The sequence below is a fragment of the Idiotropiscis lumnitzeri genome, chromosome 1 (genome assembly GCF_059441095.1).
Source record: "Idiotropiscis lumnitzeri isolate Australia: NSW breed Sydney's pygmy pipehorse chromosome 1, RoL_Ilum_1.0, whole genome shotgun sequence".
NCBI lineage: Eukaryota > Metazoa > Chordata > Actinopteri > Syngnathiformes > Syngnathidae > Idiotropiscis > Idiotropiscis lumnitzeri.
The window spans coordinates 20,081,760-20,101,859 of record NC_142391.1 but is presented as its reverse complement, the minus strand read 5'-3'; the positions used below and the strand labels follow the sequence as shown (position 1 = coordinate 20,101,859).

Here is a 20,100-nt window from a genome sequence, read left to right as displayed (position 1 = left end):
CCCCCCGCCCCCCCCCCACACACACACACACTTTTGACCTTTTGACCCTGTCACCTCGCGCACGTCATTTCATGCAGCGAAATATCATCGGGTGTGTTGCGCAAAGTTATCCAATGTGGATTCTTTTGACCACAACAAAATACAACAAAACGCTTTTGGCTCATCAACGACGCCAAATAATCAAATAGACGCCCTCTTCATGCCTCTTTTTTCAATGTCACGCTCTTCTCTGTTTGCATCCGTCTCAGGCTTTGCAATACATAACGCATCTCAATTGGAATATTTCCTCCATGTTGTCATCCATGTCATCCATTCTTTGATTCCGCGCGGATTTTGTTCAACGGCTTTTGTGACAATCTCCCCCCATTTTTTTCTAATGTCTTTCTTCATCATTTAAATGCATTTACTTTGTTTTGGCAACGTCATCATTTTGTAATTTTGATTCTCTGCCTTTTCTCACTATTCTGTAGCTTTACTGATTCGAAAATCATTTTCCTTGACTGTTGGTCAGATAAAGGAAAATTGCCCACTTTTTTTTCCATTTGCACATCTGTGTCCGATCTTCATTATGAATCTGTCCAGCTCGGCACAAAAAAAAAAAAATACCGTGGTTGTTGACCGGCCATGTCTTACGACCCCCCCGCCCCCCCCACACACACACACACTTTTGACCTTTTGACCCTGTCACCTCGCGCACGTCATTTCATGCAGCGAAATATCATCGGGTGTGTTGCGCAAAGTTATCCAATGTGGATTCTTTTGACCACAATAAAATACAACAAAACGCTTTTGGCTCATCAACGACGCCAAATAATCAAATAGACGCCCTCTTCATGCCTCTTTTTTCAATGTCACGCTCTTCTCTGTTTGCATCCGTCTCAGGCTTTGCAATACATAACGCATCTCAATTGGAATATTTCCTCCATGTTGTCATCCATGTCATCCATTCTTTGATTCCGCGCGGATTTTGTTCAACGGCTTTTGTGACAATCTCCCCCCATTTTTTTCTAATGTCTTTCTTCATCATTTAAATGCATTTACTTTGTTTTGGCAACGTCATCATTTTGTAATTTTGATTCTCTGCCTTTTCTCACTATTCTGTAGCTTTACTGATTCGAAAATCATTTTCCTTGACTGTTGGTCAGATAAAGGAAAATTGCCCACTTTTTTTTCCATTTGCACATCTGTGTCCGATCTTCATTATGAATCTGTCCAGCTCAAACCTGTCACGCTTTGCCGTGAAGGGTGATCCAAAAGACAAAATGACCACAAGTGACAAATTAAACAAAAAGGCCCCAGAGAAAAAAGAACTTGGACCATGGACAAAGAAAAGCAACAGAACTTGGCATGCACGGACAAAGCAGCGTGCTAATATACAAACAATTTAGTGACGAGACAATGACCAACACGTGGATGACACACGAGTGGCCGAGAAAGCTGATTGGCGCTGATGCGCTGCTCAACCGAGCAGCAACAACCTGCAGGCGGGTATAGATCTGGCTGGATGATTCCGTTAATGTTTTCAGAGCAGACAGCAGTGGGGGCGAAACAGGCTGTGCAGAGCATGCACTAGCTCCAGCTTGGTGCTTTTATGAATGAAAACAACATTTTACGTGTTCTAAAGGCAAATAATAATGTGACTATCGCACATGCGCACATCTCAATTGCGATGTTCAAACGACATATCATGTAGGCCTTCTCATCGACATGAAATGTTTTGGGGGCCGTTTCAAAAGGGAGAAGATTGGCCAATTGGAGTACAGAGACATAAAATAGAGGACAGCTAGTGAAACAAAATCGGAAACAGGTCACGAAAAACGCTGATAGAAATGGAACATTTTAGAAGGACAGAGGAGTCGTAAACCAAATAAATAGAATGTTTTTATTTTCCGAATAGACCCCTCTTTTTATTGTCGTTAGAATGCACAGCTCGGCGTGAGTTGCTTGCGTGCTCAAATTGTAATTCTGTTTTATAAAAATTATGGTTGGACTAATTAAGATTTTTTTATAGTATCAATGCTTATAATTATTTTATGATACAACATTCAGAGCAAATTAATTGCTTTTTACAATGACGATAGAGACCTTAGAACTATTTTTGGGGATTGTGCAATCACCCCCAAATGGTGATTGTTGGCTCAGTGTTGTATTTTTTCACGTTTCATTGAGAAGTGTTTTGTTCAATTTTGCTGGATATTTAGAATAAAAGTGAGACGGGTGGATGGATAGCGAGCAGTTGGATGTGGTTAGTTGCACAAAAATAAAGTTTTAAAACAGTTTTTTTATGGAGCGCAAGAATTGCACGTACTTCTGCCTATATGTCGAATGCGTAGCACATATTGAACAAGTGTATTATTGCGTGTTTTGCCCTAATGTGGTCGCCGTAGTTAGCGAGCTAAGCTTGCCGACATTCTGCGCATGCGCGACGGGCATCGGACGGCGCGAATTGAGTTTCTGGCGAGACACTAATCGCTCTTTGCTTGCGTATTTTGTCCGATTATAATCGACATTACGGCTTGGAATCCACCACGTATGAGCTCGCTTAAGTAGCTAGCGAGCGCGCGCTTCTTGTTTGGACTTGCTGCTGCGCCAGCACTAGCCATTAGCCGGGCGGCTCACAGCAAGCACGGACCTTAATCGTGAACTTTTTGGATCTCGCAACAGCAGACAAGTGTAGCTCGGTTAGGTGCATCGCCATGGTAACGGACGCTGCGGAGGCCCCGCCCACCTGTTGAAGCATCACGTGGAGTTGAGCCGAGCCGAGCCTCAACATCGTGGAGCCTCGAGTTGGGATGTCATCTGCATGTCGTCAACTGGGCCCGCGCTAGACGCCGCCGCTGAGGTTCCTGGCTGCGACCTTGGCGGCCGTGCCCCCCTGGCCTCCAAGGCCCTGTCCGAGTCGTTCGTCCGCCTGCGCTACCTCGACACGTCGTTGCTGGTGTGGCGCCAGCAACAGCAGGCGGCAGCGGCGGCACCCCCGCCTCCGTCCTCCTACCTTAGCCGCAGCCAATCGGCCTGGTACAGCAGCTACGGCAACAGCGCCGTGGTGGTCCCGGACAATAGCCGCCTGGAAGAGCAACAGGGACGCTCCAGAGTCTGTGCGCTCATGTAGCGCTCCGGCGGGCTCGTCACTTTTCCCGCCCGCAGTCGTTCCCGTTGGAGTCAACAGCGAGTTTTGGAGCAATTCGGGGGCCAAAAATGACGAGATTGTGGAGCCGTGGTCGAATACTTGTTCCTGATCACGGTCGGGGTAAAGCGGGCCTGGAGTGGCACCCGCAAGATCATTGGGTGGGGTGTGTGCATGTTAGCTGACAGAAGGCTTTTGACGCTATTTTGTAGTCCTGTACAATAAACGCCCGAATGTGCATCAGCGACCGCGACTCTCCCTGCCCACATGCCAGCCCACGGTCCAAAATTGAATTCACTGACGTGTTTGAAATGATGGGCTGTCCTTGGAAGGTGTCCGAGCTCTGCACACATTGCAGCACGCCACAACGAGGGCTGAGTCAGCCAGGCCAAGGTCACTTGACGTGTTTATTTATGAAAAGAAAGGAAGTCAGAAAATAAGGATCCCATCAGTAATTACACCAAATGACTTTTTTTTTTCTCTTCTGGCTTCTCGTGTGTTGGCGTGTAGCACAGGTGTAGCACGGCAACTACACAGGAAGCTACTTGATGAGAAGCTACTATACAGGAAGCTACTATACAGTGCTGACGTACGGCCCGACGGAGTGCATGCAAACACATCAAATCACTCTTTTCCTTTTTCTTAGTAAAATACAAAATCAACTAGTAGAGCAACTAAAAACAAAGTTGCCCGTGATGCACAGACCCACCCGCCCGCCCGTCGCACGCGAGCCGTGGGGCCCGACCGTGTGGATGACGTCATCACGGGTGTGCTAACAAAACAGATTAAGAACATAAAATTTCAACCATTAAAAACTTGTTTCCCACTCGCACCGGTGTTTGGCGGGTGGGCAGGGCTCCCGACAGGAAGTGAGCCATGTAGTGTTGGTGGAAGGGGCGGGGCATGCGGCAACGTCATGAAGGCTATTCATTGGCTAGAAGCGTCTGTCAAGGAAAAACTGTGCCGTCCATGAACGCTGTGTGTCCCCCATGAGCCCCGTACATTAGTCTCGGTCTTTTGATGGCTAACATGTTGAGTTTTTCTTTTCCTCCACAAAGAACAAAATTAAAAAACACAAAAACAAAGACTAGATGCTAAAGAAAAAAAAAAAAAAAAATTAAAAAAAAAAAAAAAAAAAAAGAAAAAGCTCAGCTTATTTACATACATCAGGGTGTGTGTGTGTGTGTGTACTTGAGTGTATAGATTTATATATTTATATACGTGTGTGTGTCTGTAACAAGTCCAGAGTGAGTACGTGCGTGTGTCTGTGTGTGTGTTCAGTCTGTGTCTGAGGAAGAGGACGTTCCTGTCGAGGAGCTGTCGTCAGACGAGGAAGATGAGCTGCCACTCAAACGACTAGCCCCGCCTCCTGAGGCCCCGCCTCCAGCTTGCTTCTCTGGAAAGAAAAGAAAAAACAACTATGAGTCATGGCGTTGATGGCAAGGGCTAGTCTCGAGTCTTTGGCAGCGGTCGTTGTCATGACAACCGGCACATGCTGACTAGCTTTAAACTAGACTGGTGAGTACTTTTCAAAACGGTGCAAGAGGTTGAGATGGAGAAACGAGATGAGCCCCAGCTTATGTGATGCCTCTCAGTATATGATGCACGGCCATGTGCATGGGGCAGGGCTACTCTGACAAGCCGCACCTCCTAAGAGCAAAAGACAAATTTGGTGAAATGTGCCCACTTTTGGGACTGATGGTAACGCTAACACGGTTTAGCCATGAAACTACACTACCCACAATGCTTTTCTGTGCGAATGCGAGAGAGTGGTTCTGGTAAACATGGCGTCGCAATTCGATACTTTAATTTCTTTGACATTGAGGCATATATGAAGCAGTTTAAAAATCAATTTTGATTTTTGGTGAGTCTTTACATTATTTGAAGAAATATCGCCTCAAAATCGATGCAAATTTATCGATAGCATATGACTAGCATTGGCACTAACAAAGCATGTTTTGTATCTAAATACATTTTTTTTTTTTTTGTTGCATGTTTAGTTTTACAGTCAACTCCGACGAGGCTGTCATGCAACATGCAAGAAGCATGATGCATTCAGGGTACTTCCGCAGCGTCGGGAACTTCTCAACGCACCACGCAGTTCTGCACATTCATCGCTTTTCTTCAATTGGAATGTTTTGAAGGTTGAGAGAAGGCAAAATCTAAATTTACATTTTGATTAATCGTCCAGTGGGGAAATTTACATTTGGAGAGACAAATATCTTGAATGTTAAAGTCCCCGATCGGGATCCAATCGTGCTGTTTGTCTGTGCAGGTTCCCACTCACGCAAGAGCTTTCTCTGCTTCTTCTGCAGGCACGATTTGACGTAGCGCTCGAGTTCTCGGAGCGTGGACGGTTTGAGGGTCTCGAAGTCGATCTCGATCTCGTCGGGGTTGGAGTCCCTCAGGGAAGGTTCCCTGGACTGGATGATGTGCACCACGCGGCCCAGCTTCTCTCCCGGTAAGCGATTGATGTCCAGACTCAGCTGGCGTTTCTCGTCATACGACATGGGCAGAGAAGACGACTCCTCGCCGCCGCCGCCGTCGTCACCATTGGCCGAGCTTCCCCCTGCCGCCTTGATGCCCTTCTTGGCTTGTCTGGGGGACAACAACAACATTTTGATTTTGCCAGTTGACAGGCAAAGACTACGCATGAACCCGAAGGGCCAAGACGATGTGTGCCCGTATCTCACAAATTTTTCTAAGGAGGCTTATGTTTTCATTGAATATGGGCCTTTTAATTGGCTGTAAAGTCAACCTCATGCATAAGTGCAGGACACAAGGCCGGCGTGTGCGACTTTCCGATAATACGGCGGCCGTGACATGAGTAGGCTCAGCTCACAAACGTCACATGAGCAAATTTAGAAAACGGCTGAGCCTGGCAACGGGCATGGCATGGCAAAAGATGGCTGCGCCCCGAGCTGTTTCATTTCATTCCTATTCCACATTGGCAAGATTTGGCAGCCATTTTTAGACTAAACATTTTCTTTGATGTCCAGACTCAGCTGGCGATTCTCGTCATACGACATGGGCAGAGAAGACGACACATTGCGTTCAACAAGAAAATTTCAATTATTCTTGTTGACGGCCGCGAGTAATATTTCCTTCAAGGCTTCAAGACGCCAAATCGAAGCATCCAAAGCCCTCCTACATTGAATTTTGTGTGAGCGCACCACCGATGAAGTCAAACGGCGAAACAACATCAAAGACACACAAGTAATTGGCTAGCTAGTCCACTGCTCAAAATGGACGTTTGAATATTTCGCAGCAATCACGCCATTTCCGCACGAGCTTGGTCCCACGGCACCGATTCAAGGGCGACGCTCGATTTTTTAAAAAAAATTTTTGGCGCTTGTTCCAATTGCACTCAGTCACTTGTCAGATTTGCGGTGGCAGCGGAAGGAAGGAACGAAAGAGCTCACCTGGCGGCGGCGACGGTGCTGTTGGCTTTGCGCGCCGGCGCCTTCTTCTGATTGGCCGCCTTGGGCTGCTGAACGGCCGTCTTGGGCTTCTTGTCGTCATCGGGCTTGGCCTTGGCGGCCACCTTGTCGGCCTTGTCCTTCTTCTTGTCCTTGTCCTTCTTCTCCTTCTTCTTCTTGGGTTTGCTGACAGGCGCCTGCGACAGGACGGCCAGCTGCTCGTGCACAGCCTTGAGCTGGAGGGAAAAGCTCGTTAGCGTCCGCGGCGAGCGGACCGAAACGTGCGCTAGCTCGAGGAGGCGACAAGTAGAATGTTCTTGACCTGGGATTGGCCGGCAGCACCAACCTGCTCCTGTAGCTCAGCCAACCGCGTGGCGCGCTCCTCCTCCGAGTCGGACGACTCGTCTGAGGAGGAGTTGTTGCTGCTGTCGGACGAGGCCGTGCTTTTACTAACCAATGGCGTCGTGGACGGCGCCGACGCCTCCACGCCTTCATCCGGGATCTTGGCGAAGCGCATCTCGAACACGTCCTGGTGGGAGACGGCGGCCATCAGCCCAACAGCCACTACCAGCCGGCATTACCACGAACTTGGGCAAGCATGCCAATGCCCACTTGCGGCTTTTGGCCGCATTTAAAAAAAAAATAAAAAAAAATTCTGTCGTTTGGAACCTCCCCTCATTTACGTTCCTGAGCGCCCGCGCGCTAAACCGACCGACTAGCGAATAGCAAGCGAGCAGTTATTGTATTACTGATCCAGATTTGAAAGCTTCATGGATATATAAGCAACAATCCGCGCCTCCCAAAAGCGTCACGTTTGTTCAACTATGAACATTGCGCAATCAATAAAGACTGCAGTTTGCTTGCAACACCTTGGATTGCGCAATTCTTTGTCAAGTTACGCACACATACGCTGAACAATCGTGGCCATTTGTGACATTGAGCAAGTTTGAGCCCAACAGCAGCGAAATGCAAGTGAGGCGCAGTAGCATTTTTGTCCACTTGGGGTCACGCTCCACACCTTCTACTCGGGCCTGCTGATGGGTAAAAATCAATCAATTGAGTCGCCACCAAATTTCAAGCAAGTTGAAAGTTGACTATGTTGGAGTGATTAAACAACTCAGCCACTTCTATGGATTAGAAGAATGCATGTTATGTTTTCATCCTGCCTTTGATTGACATCCTATTGGTCACATGAGCGGCCGATTTCTGTGTCACTGTACAAAAACGACATTGTGAGTTTTTACAAAGTCCCTTGAGATTTTTTTTTAATATATCGCCAACTTCCCCACAATATTGTGATAATTATCGTGTCGTGAGGTTCACATCATGCTAAAAACGTACCATGATGTTTGGATATTGTTTCATTCTTCGTGTTGTCAAACAAACGTTTTTGGCGCATTGAGGAAAACTCATGTGGTCCCGCGGCAAACGTTCACTGCAAGTGGCAAATTGCTCCTCGTCTGAGACGTCACGCGCTCGCTCGCTCACTCACGGACGTTTGAACAAGTTGCATTGCGGGCGGAAGGCGATGGTACCTGCAGCTTGCGCGCCATGGCCACCACCTCGTGGTCGGGGGGGTTGTACTTGTAGCAGTTGGAGAACATTAACCTGACGTCAGTGGCGAAGCTCTGAGGGTCGCAGTACTCGCCTTTGTCCATCTTTTTCTGGAACAAAAGAGGCGGCGCCGTGTTACAGGCTGCCATTCAGCACAACACAAACTTGACAGACTAAAATAAAAAAATAAATAAAAGTACAAAGCAAACCCGGGAAGCCTTTTGTTCTTCGACTCAACTGACAACATTTTGCACCCCGCCGGAACTGAGACTTGATTTTATTTCCAATTTGAAGACAGAGAGGAAACTAAAGTTGGTGCTCAGTGGTGAGCGATATGAAAAAAATATCAAATCACGCTTTTTTTTTTTTTTTAATAAATTCACAATGACGATTTGATCAAGATGCATTTTTTTAGACTAATTTGCACATTTCTGATTATTTTCAACATATCTAAAACATATCAAACCCGAAAATAAATTTTTTTAAAAAAGAGTAAAATTTTAAAGCTGACTAAGCCTTCTGAAGAGGTTTTCAATTAAATTAAATGTGCAGTGATGGTAAATATAAAAGCGACCAACGTCAACATCAAAACAGTCATTTTCTTTCCACTGTTTTAATAAAAATTTTAATTTGCATTCCTTTATTGAAAAATTGGACATGACGTTTGGAAAATACACAAATTGATTGATTCAGTTTTGGTCGACCGTCTTTTTTCGTTTCTTTTTTTTATTTTTCTCCCCCGAAAATGGTGGTCAGCGATCAAGGTGGATGACCGCATTTCCTGTTGAGGCTGAAATGTGGCAAATTGGGACAATGTGAGGTTACGAAAGCGTGCGAAGAGGGCCACCATTGCTCTGCGAGCGGGCTCGCAAAAAAATAATAGAAAAGAACAGACAAATTCACAGTTCAAACTGTTGCTCTCAAGGTGACTTCAACACGTTTTGTTTGTTTGAAAAGATTGAGGATTATGTGTTGTTATGTTTTCTTTTCCTATTGCTTCTAATGTACATTTTTGGAGAAGAGGGATTTAAACGTCGGTCACGATGGACATTTTTTGGAGGCGGCGGGCAGGGTTTACCCTGACGGTGCTGAGGTCCATGGGGTGCTTGATGATGTCGTGGTAGTCGTGCAGCTCGAGCGCCTCGGCGTCAACGGGCTTGTAGAAGGGCCAGGCGTAGGCGGCGTGCTTTTTGGACAGCATCTCCTTCAAGATGGCGTCGCAGTGTTTCATCTGCTCTCCCAGCTTCCCCCCCTTGCGGCCGCTGCCGACGGCCACGCCGCCTCCGCCGCCCACGTCGCCGGCCGCCGGCTCCTCGCCCGTCTCCCGCCGCGCTTTGGCGGGACGAGCGGCGGCCTCCCGGCGGGCGGAGGCCAGCTTGGCAGGTTTGACATCCTGCGCGGTGGGCGAGTCGGCCCGGCCCGCCGAGATGGCCGACGTGGTGGGCGTGGTGGTGTCGGCTTTCCTCTTCACGCCCTTCTTCTATTGGCACACCAAACAGGATTCTTAGATGTGACGGAGGGATTTTGCTGGCTCAAATTCAGCCACAGATTTGCCGAGTTCCGAAAACAGACCCGCCATTGAGTTTTGCCTCACGGCGTGCGGGCATGTCACGTGCGCCCAATTGCCTCACGGGGGCAGGCGCTTACCTTGACGACGGGCTGCGCAGACGGCATCATGGTGGCCGGCGGCTGTGGCGGCGCGGGCACGGGAGGCGTGGCCTGGACATTTGTGGGCGTGCTCAAAATGACAGCTGTCTGGGAGGGGGAGGGGTAGGAGGAGGGCGGCGATGCCGAAGACTCTGCCTGCTGACTCACTGACATGCAAACAACAACAACCACAGTTAGTAGTCCACTACTCCAATCGCGTAAGGACTCCAGCTGAGTATACTCGAGTACTCTTGGAAGCTCAAGTCACTATATACTTGATTCATCATACATTATTAACACTTTTTTTAAATTGAGCTTGTTCTTATTCATTTTTTCTTTAACTATTGTTTCTACAATACCTCCTGAGTGCGAGATTTAAAAAAAAAAATAAATAAAAATAAATAAATAAAAATATCACACTAAGTATGTCATGTCATTATCTACATCACTTATCCTGTCGAGGGTCGCGGGGAGGGTGCTGGAGCCTATCCCAGCTGACTACGGGCGAAAGGCGCACCACATCCAGAACAGGTCGCCAGCCAATCACAGTGCAGACATCGATACCGTCACCGAGTGGGAATCGATCCCACGCTGCCCGCACACAAGTCAGGCAAATGGACCACGCCACCAAAATGTCAAGTAAAAAGACTGACGACAGTTCCACCTTGCTTCTTCCGTACGGGGGTCATAAAAATTTGTAAGTCAAAGCCAAAAATTCACCAGCAAAAATCATCGGAGATGAAGGCACAAGCCATTTTCATAATAATTCCACCAAATTTGCCTGGTCAACGTCAGCTGGTCTTTTAGTTCGTTATCATTCTGGTTGGAAGCGCTCTGCTGTTTTTATATTCTTTTGTTTACAAATTGCAATTTTTTGGAATTGTTTTGTTTTGTGTCTATAACAACTGCAGCTCAACAAAACTAGGGTCGTCACAAACGATTCTTCTTAGAATTATTTAGTAAGCTTCCAGTCCTCTGTGGACGCGAGGACTGAAAAAAAAAAATTCACACACGTAACGTCCAGAGCTGGGTAGTCCGTCCCGTCCCGGGGGTGGAAGGGTCTGACCCGGCCGGATGTCCATTATTGGGGTGAGGGTCAGGGGTTGTGGGGTGACGAATTTTAAAAAAGGGTTCGAATAACAGATTTTTGTCCGGCCATGTGATATGGTCCCGAGGCGTCCAAAAGTACATCTCAACCCACTCGGCCAAATGGGCAAACGACAAAAGTCGCCTCCGAACGCAGCTAAAGTGCAAAAGTGCGTACTTACTGGCATTGGGCGCGTTCATGGAGAAGAAGAAAGAAGAAGAAGGAGACCAAAAAGCCCATAACAAGGTAAGAAGATTTGAATATTACATTAGCCAGCTAGCCGTTAGCATCTCTCCCGCGGCGGCGTCATGCACAGACACATTTTTTTTCCCGGGGGGGCGGAACAGGGTCGGGGCGGGGCCCGACGGTTTTTATGAATAAGGGTGAAATGTTGAGGCTGGATCCAGGTTTTTAATTTCCTCTAGACAGGACAGAAGTGGTCTCAAGGAGAAAGTGTCTTTTTTGCTCAGCTGACTGTCATCCGCATAGCTAAGAAGGAAATCCCCATGTTGCCGTGAGCTTATCGTACGTTTGCATCTGTCAGCAACAAATCTTTGTGCGCAAACACCAAAGGGGCCAAACATCGGGGCATGCATTTTTGTTTTGATTAATTTTTGTAGTCGACACAACCGAGTTGGTCGACTTTTTTTGCCCCCTGGCGCTGTACAAAACCGCACCTGATCTAAAGCCATAGCAGCAACATTTAGTCATTCTGGTCACACCGAAGTATTTATGATCCAAAACATTCGGCGTACCTGTGGTGGCAGCAGCAGGAAGCTGTTTGTTCTTGTTCTTGCCTTTGGGGGCAGGCGGCAGCAGTGCCACTTCCTCCTGAGGCATCTGCGCCACCTTCTGGAGGAAGATCTTCTCCAGCGCCTGCGCCATCAGCACAATGTCGTCTGTAGGCTACGCACACATACCCAAACGTCAGTGTCATACAATATAATTTGAGATCTACTGTATCGCTGCCTGTCACCAGCGATACAGTAGATCTCAAATGCAAAGACTTGCAAGTGCCTTCCAATGCATTGGAAGTTGAGCAAATGCATCAGGCTAAAGAAGGCAAAAGAATGCAAGACTGACATTTAGAATGATAGAGATCAGACGGCTCTCAATGCAGCCATCTGATTGGCTGAGGCTGAAGCACACCCAGAATGCTTTGCAGCACTTGGTACATGTTTTGTGTTCATTGCATTTCTTTTTTTGCAGTTCTTTCGTTGTTTGCTAGTAAGCTGTTCAGTTGATGTGGGCTGATAGTTTTGGTTTTGACGTAACACCGTGACTGTACAAAGTGCGGTGAGAAAGGGTTTTGCCTACATCGGCATTGTGTGATTAGGTGACTTTTGACGCTAATGTGTCTGCTTGCACTGCTGTTCACGTGCGATGGATGAGAAACTGCCATGATTGATGGAGAACTTGCCTAGCTGTTCATTTCGGTTACAGAAGACGAGGACTTTGATGGATCAGTGGAAGAGGACTGATCAAAAAAAAAAAGGGTCAAGTCCCCAGCTTATTTATATTTCAACGTCACGTCTTTGTTAATTCCTTCAATACTGCTGCAGACAAATTCTTTGCATGTTTGACAAGGAGGAGGCTGGAGAACATTTTTGCCCGCGGCTGTGCTCGCCCACCTTGTTGTAGATGTAGCAGTTGGTGAACATGGTGTTGAAGTCCTGCATAGCTTCACTTGCGCTCCAGTAGTAGTTGTTCTCCAGACGCTTCTTGATGGTGCCCATGTCCATCGGGTTCTTGATCACCTTGTGGTAGTCCTGCATGCACGCACAACACACGCACACGCTTAGGCCCGGCCTGGCCTTGGTACCCTCCCGCCCTCCACACTCACAGCCAGGCACAGCTTGATGGCGTCCACAGGCTGGTAGAACGGCCACGCAAACTGATGCTTCCACAGCGTCTTCACCACCACGTTCTGCATGTACTGCAGCTGGTTTGTCTTCCTGCTCGCGCACATGCACACACACACGCGCACATCAGTGCTGTTCCTTCACACACACACATGATCAACAATAACACTAACCAGGAAGCGGATTGGTCTCCCTGGTGACAAAACAAAATGTCAGCTGACACGCGCGCGCGCGCACACACACGCACATCTGCTCTTCTGGGTGACAACACGCATACGCTATGTCAGATGATTAGTGACACGCACACAAACACTGGACCATTAAGGACAATGATTATTTGGATCGCAAAGCAAAACCGATGATTTGTTGCTTTTCATCTGTGCACGTTCAAGTCCTGATCATGTGAAATGTTTTCATTCTGCGATAGCGCAACTTTCAAACCGAGATCTCCTTTGATCTTATTTTGTCGTATTTTCACAAATATTGGGACGTCCCGCGTTAACCTGTCACATCGATGATCCTATTTTTGTGCAGAAAGGCGTGTTGGTACGATGATTAAAGTTCTTTGAATGCTTGAAAACTTCACTTGAAAGAATTAGCAGAAAACAAATTAGTGGAGTCAACCACAGACATTTTACAATTATCGCAATTAAAATAACTAAAACAAAATACACGTGAAAATAAATTGTGGCCGTCTCAGCTGTGCACAGTTTGGCCTCTTGGGGGCAGTGTGCTGCCATGCATGTACCAAGTACGCAATGAGATAAGAAGAGGAAATTAAGTTGCAGCTGGAGTGCTATTAATAGAACTCATTTTCATAGATTGGGAAGCAAATTGTTACATTGGCTGTGTGTGTGTGTGTGTGTGAGTGTGTGTGAGTTCCCACAGTGCTTGTGTGGGTATCTGTGTTATTTGAGGGAACATCACTCCCTCAAGTTGATGCAAAGTTCTCCTTCAGCACCTCAATGGGATCTTTAGCATGAGCGCCTGTGATTTTTTTTTTTTTTTTTTTTTAAAGATCCCGTTTTTATAAAATGTGTGTAAGGAGGAAATAAAAGCAAGATGGAAGCGCACGACGTGGACGTTTCTTTGTCAGGGTTGTTTCGTGTGACAGTCAAGTCCATTTGGGGAGACATCAAACTGTTCCAACGCAGTGCATTCAGGGTACGTTCACAACATCGGCAACTTGGAAATGCGACATGCCGTTCCACACGATCTCTTCTCGTCCATGAGAATGTTTTTGAAGATCGAGTGAAGCCGTCATTGAGTTCACGATTACATTTCAATTAATTGAGCAGCCTGGACACGCACGCATGCGCACACACGTGTCGTGAGCGTGCCACATAAACAAAACTCACCCGTGTAGAATACGCACCCAAACAAAAAACGCGTGTGCTACATGGTTATCGCTTTGGATTTTTCACTTCATTTGAGTTTTGACTTTTTATTTTCTAATTCAGTTACTTTTAATTAGTTTTCAGTATAGATTTGTTAGTTTTTATTTATTTTAGTTTTTCATAATGTGGCGTATTTGTCAGGTGCAATTTTATTGGAAGTAACAAGTAGTGCTCATTAAAAACTCCCAAAAAAGATAACATTTGAAAATGTTTTTAACTTGGAGAGAGAGAGAGAGAGAGAGATTGCAGTATGGTGTACGTGGGACCCGTCTCCATGACAATGCACTTTCTATTGTCCGAGACGGAATTAAAATAATCCCAAAAGCCTTTTTTCCCCAACATTCGCCGTCATGCTGTTTTGTTTTATTTTTGTTTTCTACCCGCGAGACCTCATTGTCAACGCGTCACGTCACTTACAACAAGGTGCCGTACGTCTGTGCAACTATTGTAAATACCGCAGCGCCCTCTTTTACATTTAACATGATCCCAAAAAGACAAAAACAAAGGAGATATTCTCCACAATTGTTGTTCGTTTTAGTGAGTTATCGTTTTTCCCAAAACATTCTCGTCTTGCCGTGCACATACACTACACTCAAGACTCATAGAGATTTTTTTTCCCAAGTTGTCACATGGAAATCCCCCCCAAAAAGGCAAAATGTGATTTCCGAACGCGTTTGCAACGAATGCGTTGTCATGGCCGCCAAGACGTGTGAGCATAACAAACCTTGGGAGGCGTTTTGCGATGATACAGGCCCTAACTGACAGCGACAAGGTGCTGCTGTGGGCCACCGCTCACGCCCACACACTCACAGGCAGACTAATGCGAGCGACTGTTGATGACACTCGAAGGCCACGCCCCTTGAAGCCACACACTCAACACAGTCCTTCAAGTCAATTGGCTTCACAAAAGCACTGGATCGGGTCTCATCTAAGGAAAATAATCACGACAATTCTGCAAATTGATCTTGAAATTCCACTGAACAAGCATGACTATGAGCAGACTGTGGGTCAACTTGAATGTTTCCAGATGACACGCGGCGGAAGCTTTTCGGTGGAAGGAGTCCCATATCGACAACACCTTTGAAAAGAAGCTCTCACCCGTCCACGTGGGGCACTCGCTAAGCTACTAGGTCGTAGCCGCTAATGCTAGCAACAGGCATCGCTAGATAACTTGGAGTTATGGAAGCATCCTTTCGTGAGCAATTCAAGTTTGACGTTTGTGGCAGCTTACCTGCCGGGCTTGGTGGGGTTGGTGACCTCTGGCGGCAGCGGGTTGGTGAGGGTGGGGGGGCTCGGGGGGGCGGCCTCAGGGGCGTCCGACATGGTGGCCCGGCAGCGACGCGCTAATGCGGCGAGGGGATGGAGAGGCTGACCTTGCGGGGGGGAAATTGGGAAAAGGCCCTCTGCGCTACGAAGGGGGGGAGCGCGCGCGTGTGTGCGTGCGTGTCAGTTTCGTTGCTCCACCAGCTGGACGTTTCCCTCCAGGAGACAAACTCCCATCGTACGACCTGACAAACGCACAAAGTCCCACGTAAGTCAATTGCAGCATCCACACATCTCCAATCATTTTGAAACCTTGCTGGACTTCAAATTGTCCACATATCACCTAAAACATGACGTATTGAAATGTTAGGGCTTGCAACGCACGGATAATTTAAGACTATGAACCATCCAATCTTTTTTCAATTAATCGATGATTTAGTTAACCCCCCAAAAAACATTTTAAATGCTCCCCATTTATAAAACTGTCGCAATTACAAACTGACCCAGCAGAAAATACAAACTAATTGATACGATACAATTTTATGTAGCGCATTGATGACGATTTAGTGCCTGATTTGGTCCGTAACAGCGGTGCGAACATCCAAAAAATGTTGTAGTTTGTTTTCCAAAATTCAAGCAGATGTTTACATTACTTTTTTTTGGGGGGGGCATAGGTTTCTTCTGATGGGGGAGGGACACACAAAATAATAAAATTGGAGAACATTTGCAGCGAGGAAGTTTTAGTTTTTGGGCAATTTCAAGTTAAAAAGGGACGCTACACAATTAAGGATTATTTTGACAATCAATTAATCGACATTTCGCCCCCGATTAATCGACGACCATTTTTATTTTCCATCTCCAAGTTGAATTAGAGATGATTTCAAACACAGTCAATACGAAATCATCCTCCATGAATTCATGTATTATTTCTGGAAGATTTTTTTGAGGCCCAAGGACGGCGGCCATCAGTCAAGTTGAAACTTGGACCTCGATGCGTCATTACGACCTGACGCGCAAAGCACAAGGCAGTGATCGCACCTGAACGACAAAAAGTGCATCTTTCTTCCAGGTGTACTCGACAACGAGCAAAAACACAAAAACAACTTACTCAACGCCGGTTATCTTTTCCGGTGGTATGGGCACCCTTTGCCGGTACCCGATGCATTTAAATAAGGTCTGGTACCAATACCTGGTGGCGATGTGACAAGTGGTCGCCATCTTTGCGGTACTCTTGCGAAAATACGGGAATACATTCACCCTCCCCCCAAACAAAAGTCACTATTAAGAATATAATAATTAATATGCAAGCTATTTGATGGTTCTTCTTAACAAACGTTTGGGAACAATTTGGGAAATCGAAATCGATTTGTTGGGGCACCACGCTCGTTCTGACGCGTTGCTTGCAAGAATATGTCGGAATTTCATTCGCTGCGATCTTATTGGTGGATACTTTGAACTGAAACTTGTCAGCCAATCAGTGACGGGCTTCCCTGAGAAACAAACTGAAACAAACTGAGCCACATTTCTGCAGGTAAAAAAGACAAAACGTTTCACAAAAAGGCCCGACACCCCAAAATTGTTTTTCTTTTGAAGCCATCGTCACATCTTCAAAATTCTTTTTCTCAAAAGAAAAAACACAAATTCAATATCATGTAACATGTTACGTTTCACATTTGAACATAAGTCTAAACATGACTTCTGCATTGGGCAGGACAAAACAATTCCTTTTGGTCTAGAATCTTTTTTTCTGTTCCATAATGAATTGAATTGCAAAAATTGCAGATTTCAAAAGTGGACACACATAACTCCTCCAAAGGGATTGCACATGTCAAACTACATCGGACAATGTATCACATTAGAGCATGAGATTGACCACGGTCAAAAATGAAATTTGGCATGCTGAAATGCGTCATGTATGACGTCCTAAGTTGACATTTCTCTCATTAAAAGGTGACATCGAACTTTTTTTTCAGGTGAGGCAGAAATACACTTTCGTAGACAGCAGTTTAAACTTGCATTCTGCTCGCAAAACTTGACTTTCACGTAATCATGCAACGGCTGTATATTTTTTTGCAAGATTGTACAAATGGATCTGAAGAAAAGCAAAGCAAATGTTGCCTTTGACAGCATCTTCACGACTGTTTGCAAGCTGCATACTCGCGCAAAGTTGTTCAAGCGTCCGACGAGTGCATCGAAGCATGCGCAATACAAAAAACAAAAGAACAAAAATAAAACAAAAGCCAAAGCAAAAGTGAACTCGCCTGCCTTGGCGGCTTGCAGATGCTTACGGCGGCGGCTAACGCACAAGCTAACGGCCGACAGTGGCGGCTTGTGGGGCAAATCCCCGCAACTAGCCCAACTGGCCGGCGAACACGAAGCCTTTTTTTGTCGGCCGACGTGGGCGCAAACGTGGCCCCACGATGAAAGTCGCTCGCGGGCTTGGCCATTTTCTCACAGCCCAGCGCGACGCTCGCTCGCTGGTTGGTTGGCTCGCTGGCTGGCTGGCAGCAAAAAGATGGCGGGCAAGCCGACGCACAAGAGCGGCTATACGAGCTAGCTAGCTAACTACACAACGTTCGTCACGTCACTGCCACTCGGCGAAGCGAGAACGGGTCGACAGACGCCTCGTAGACGGAGGACGGCTCGTGGGATGGAGATGGTCGTGAACGCAAAAAGCAACATGGAAACTGGCTTGCTCGCTCGCACGTTAGCATGTTAGCTTAGCACGTTAGCATGTTAGCTGAGCTTTGTCTGAAGGCGCCGAGCGGCCAGGCAGCCTCCTCCCGACGTGCAGCGACACTTTGCGGCCGAGCGGGCTCCCGAGCACGCCGCCAAGTTGCACGCCGACGTGCTTACTTTGGTCTTGGCTCCTCCAGCGAGTCCAACGGCGGCCTCCGCTCACTTTTCCGGGATGATTTGGATTTAGCCAAGTAGCATAATAGATGAGTTATCAGCTGTCTGTTCTACGCGCAGCCGTAGTGACTAGGCGCGTCATCGCTGTTGTTGTGTCCCGATTGGCTGGCCGCCGAGTCGTGGCGTCGTCATTGGGCCAGGCGCCCTTCACGCTTTTAGGCATTTGTGATTGGACAACCAAGGGAAATTTGTGGAGTGCTGTGATTGGTGGAAGGGCACACCGAACTGCTGGGATTGGCTGACAATTTAGTTTGGCGCTCGGGGGGCGAACTCAATTTCCTAGCGTGCAATGCGCTGCGCTGTGACGTCGACTAGTGACGGCTGCCGTGTTTGACTTGTCAAGAAATGTTCATTTGTTTGTCTTTTTAGAAAAGTTTCACATCCATAAATGTAAATTTTTAAAATCCAACCCATTTTTAAAATTTGTTTTGATTTAGGTAGATAATTATTTTAAATCTCTTAATCTGGTAACAAATGAAAAATGATGATCAATAATCAATATACTTTCAGAAATGTCACAGATGTCCTTGTTTTGAAAGAGGACAAGTTTGTAGTAATTTATATTGTAGTTTTTTTTATTTTATTATATACCTCACTTGTGTTCTATTGATGTGTTCATATGTAAATGGAGTTAATTGGATTACCTGCTTGTTATATTGTATTTTGTCAATTTAAAAAAAAAACTTTTAAAAAAATGTATTTTGATGAGGATTCCAGACAAAGAAATAAAAAGATTATTGAACAATACCACCCACTCCAACTCTATACAAACTCTTGCTTCCAATTATTTCCTATTAAGGAATTCAGAACTAAATATTTGAAATTCTAGATCATTCCCAAAGCCAAAGCACATTTTACTTCTGAATCCATCCAGTGACTTTGTTAAACAACACTTTGGTATTGAAACGAGTAACTAAAAAAAAAAAAAAAAAGAAGCATGCATGCATGACGCTGCCGCGGGAGAGATGCTAACAGCAGAGGTTTATTTAAAGTTCATTAGCGGGCTAATTTACTATTCAAATGCGCTTTCCTTATTATGCATATATTCGTCTCCTTCTTCATCTCATTCTTCTTCTTCTATGTCTCCTTTTTCTTCTTTCTTCTTCTCCACGAACATGTTCAATGCAAGTAAGTACACACATTTATTAGCGGTGATTTTGACGCGTTCGAAGGCAATTTTTTTTCGTGGAGGAGGTTGAGATGAATTCTTGGTCGCCTCGCGAACACATCACACACTTGAGGGCGAATTTGTGGGCGGGACAAAAATCAACCTCCAGCCTTTGTTAATTGAACCCTTTTTAAAAATTTGTCACCCCCCCAACTCCCGCTCCAAAAATGGGCATCCTGCGGGCCGGACCGTCCCGCCCCCAGGAAGGACTGCCCAGCTCAGCGCATTCGATCTTAATCCAAAAGCATTAGCTTGACTTACTTTTTTTTCCACCAAAGCCACGCCAATCATCCAAGAATGCCACGTTCAGTGCGGCCACGCTCGGCTGTGGAGTCGGCCTCCTCGCTGGAGCTTTGGTACTCTGAATTTTTTCCGTCTGTCCATCCATCCATTGTGTGTTGTGCATATCCTCACGAGGGTCACGTGCGGGCGTCCAACTTTGAAATTTCACTGAGACACGACAACCGGGTTTTTCTGAAGTTCACTTTCCAATATCGACACTCCTAAAGCAGCGCCGCACCGCAGAGCATTAAAAAAAGACCTCCCGGCGTGGTTGATGAAGTGTTATCCGTAATTGCCGGCGACGCTGACTGCTTCATGAATTGGCTGCAAGCGATACTCCAAGCGTACTCAAAGGCACGCAGCCACGTCTGGACGGTGAGA

The 20,100-nt window shown here is 46.4% G+C and overlaps 2 protein-coding genes across 3 annotated transcripts; one reads left to right on the top strand and one right to left on the bottom strand.

Moving 5' to 3' along the window:
- The first annotated feature begins 2,395 nt into the window (after positions 1-2,395).
- Positions 2,396-4,235, top strand: brd3os (BRD3 opposite strand). The gene has a single exon (XM_088281177.1). It carries the CDS (start codon positions 2,804-2,806, stop codon positions 3,110-3,112), a length of 309 nt encoding a protein of 102 aa, XP_088137303.1. The 5' UTR covers positions 2,396-2,803; the 3' UTR covers positions 3,113-4,235.
- A 44-nt stretch (positions 4,236-4,279) lies between these two features.
- Positions 4,280-18,384, bottom strand: LOC148343578 (bromodomain-containing protein 3-like). Of its 2 annotated transcripts, none has more exons than XM_088280974.1 (12): positions 18,213-18,384; positions 15,325-15,601; positions 12,678-12,789; positions 12,466-12,603; positions 11,590-11,740; positions 9,748-9,914; positions 9,179-9,580; positions 8,082-8,210; positions 6,869-7,075; positions 6,550-6,782; positions 5,415-5,725; positions 4,280-4,523 (listed from the first exon to the last, which is right to left on the bottom strand). In XM_088280974.1, exons 2-12 carry the CDS (start codon positions 15,414-15,416, stop codon positions 4,405-4,407), a joined length of 2,061 nt encoding a protein of 686 aa, XP_088137100.1. In that variant the 5' UTR covers positions 15,417-15,601; positions 18,213-18,384; the 3' UTR covers positions 4,280-4,404. The 2 variants fall into 2 exon arrangements, with proteins under 2 accessions (XP_088137100.1, XP_088137179.1); XM_088281053.1 differs by having other exon boundaries at positions 6,893-7,075; positions 18,213-18,383.
- Positions 18,385-20,100: the final 1,716 nt, after the last annotated feature.

Excerpts from the sequence above, each read along its gene's own strand:
- LOC148343578 (XM_088280974.1), bottom strand. The coding sequence starts at position 15,416 with ATGTCGGACGCCCCTGAGGCCGCCCCCCCGAGCCCCCCCACCCTCACC. Across the intron at positions 8,211-9,178 it reads TGGACCTCAGCACCGTCAGG|AAAAAGATGGACAAAGGCGA; the intron begins GTAAACCCTGCC and ends CTTTTGTTCCAG. Across the intron at positions 6,783-6,868 it reads GTGCTGCCGGCCAATCCCAG|CTCAAGGCTGTGCACGAGCA; the intron begins GTCAAGAACATT and ends TTTTCCCTCCAG.
- brd3os (XM_088281177.1), top strand. The coding sequence starts at position 2,804 with ATGTCGTCAACTGGGCCCGCGCTAGACGCCGCCGCTGAGGTTCCTGGC.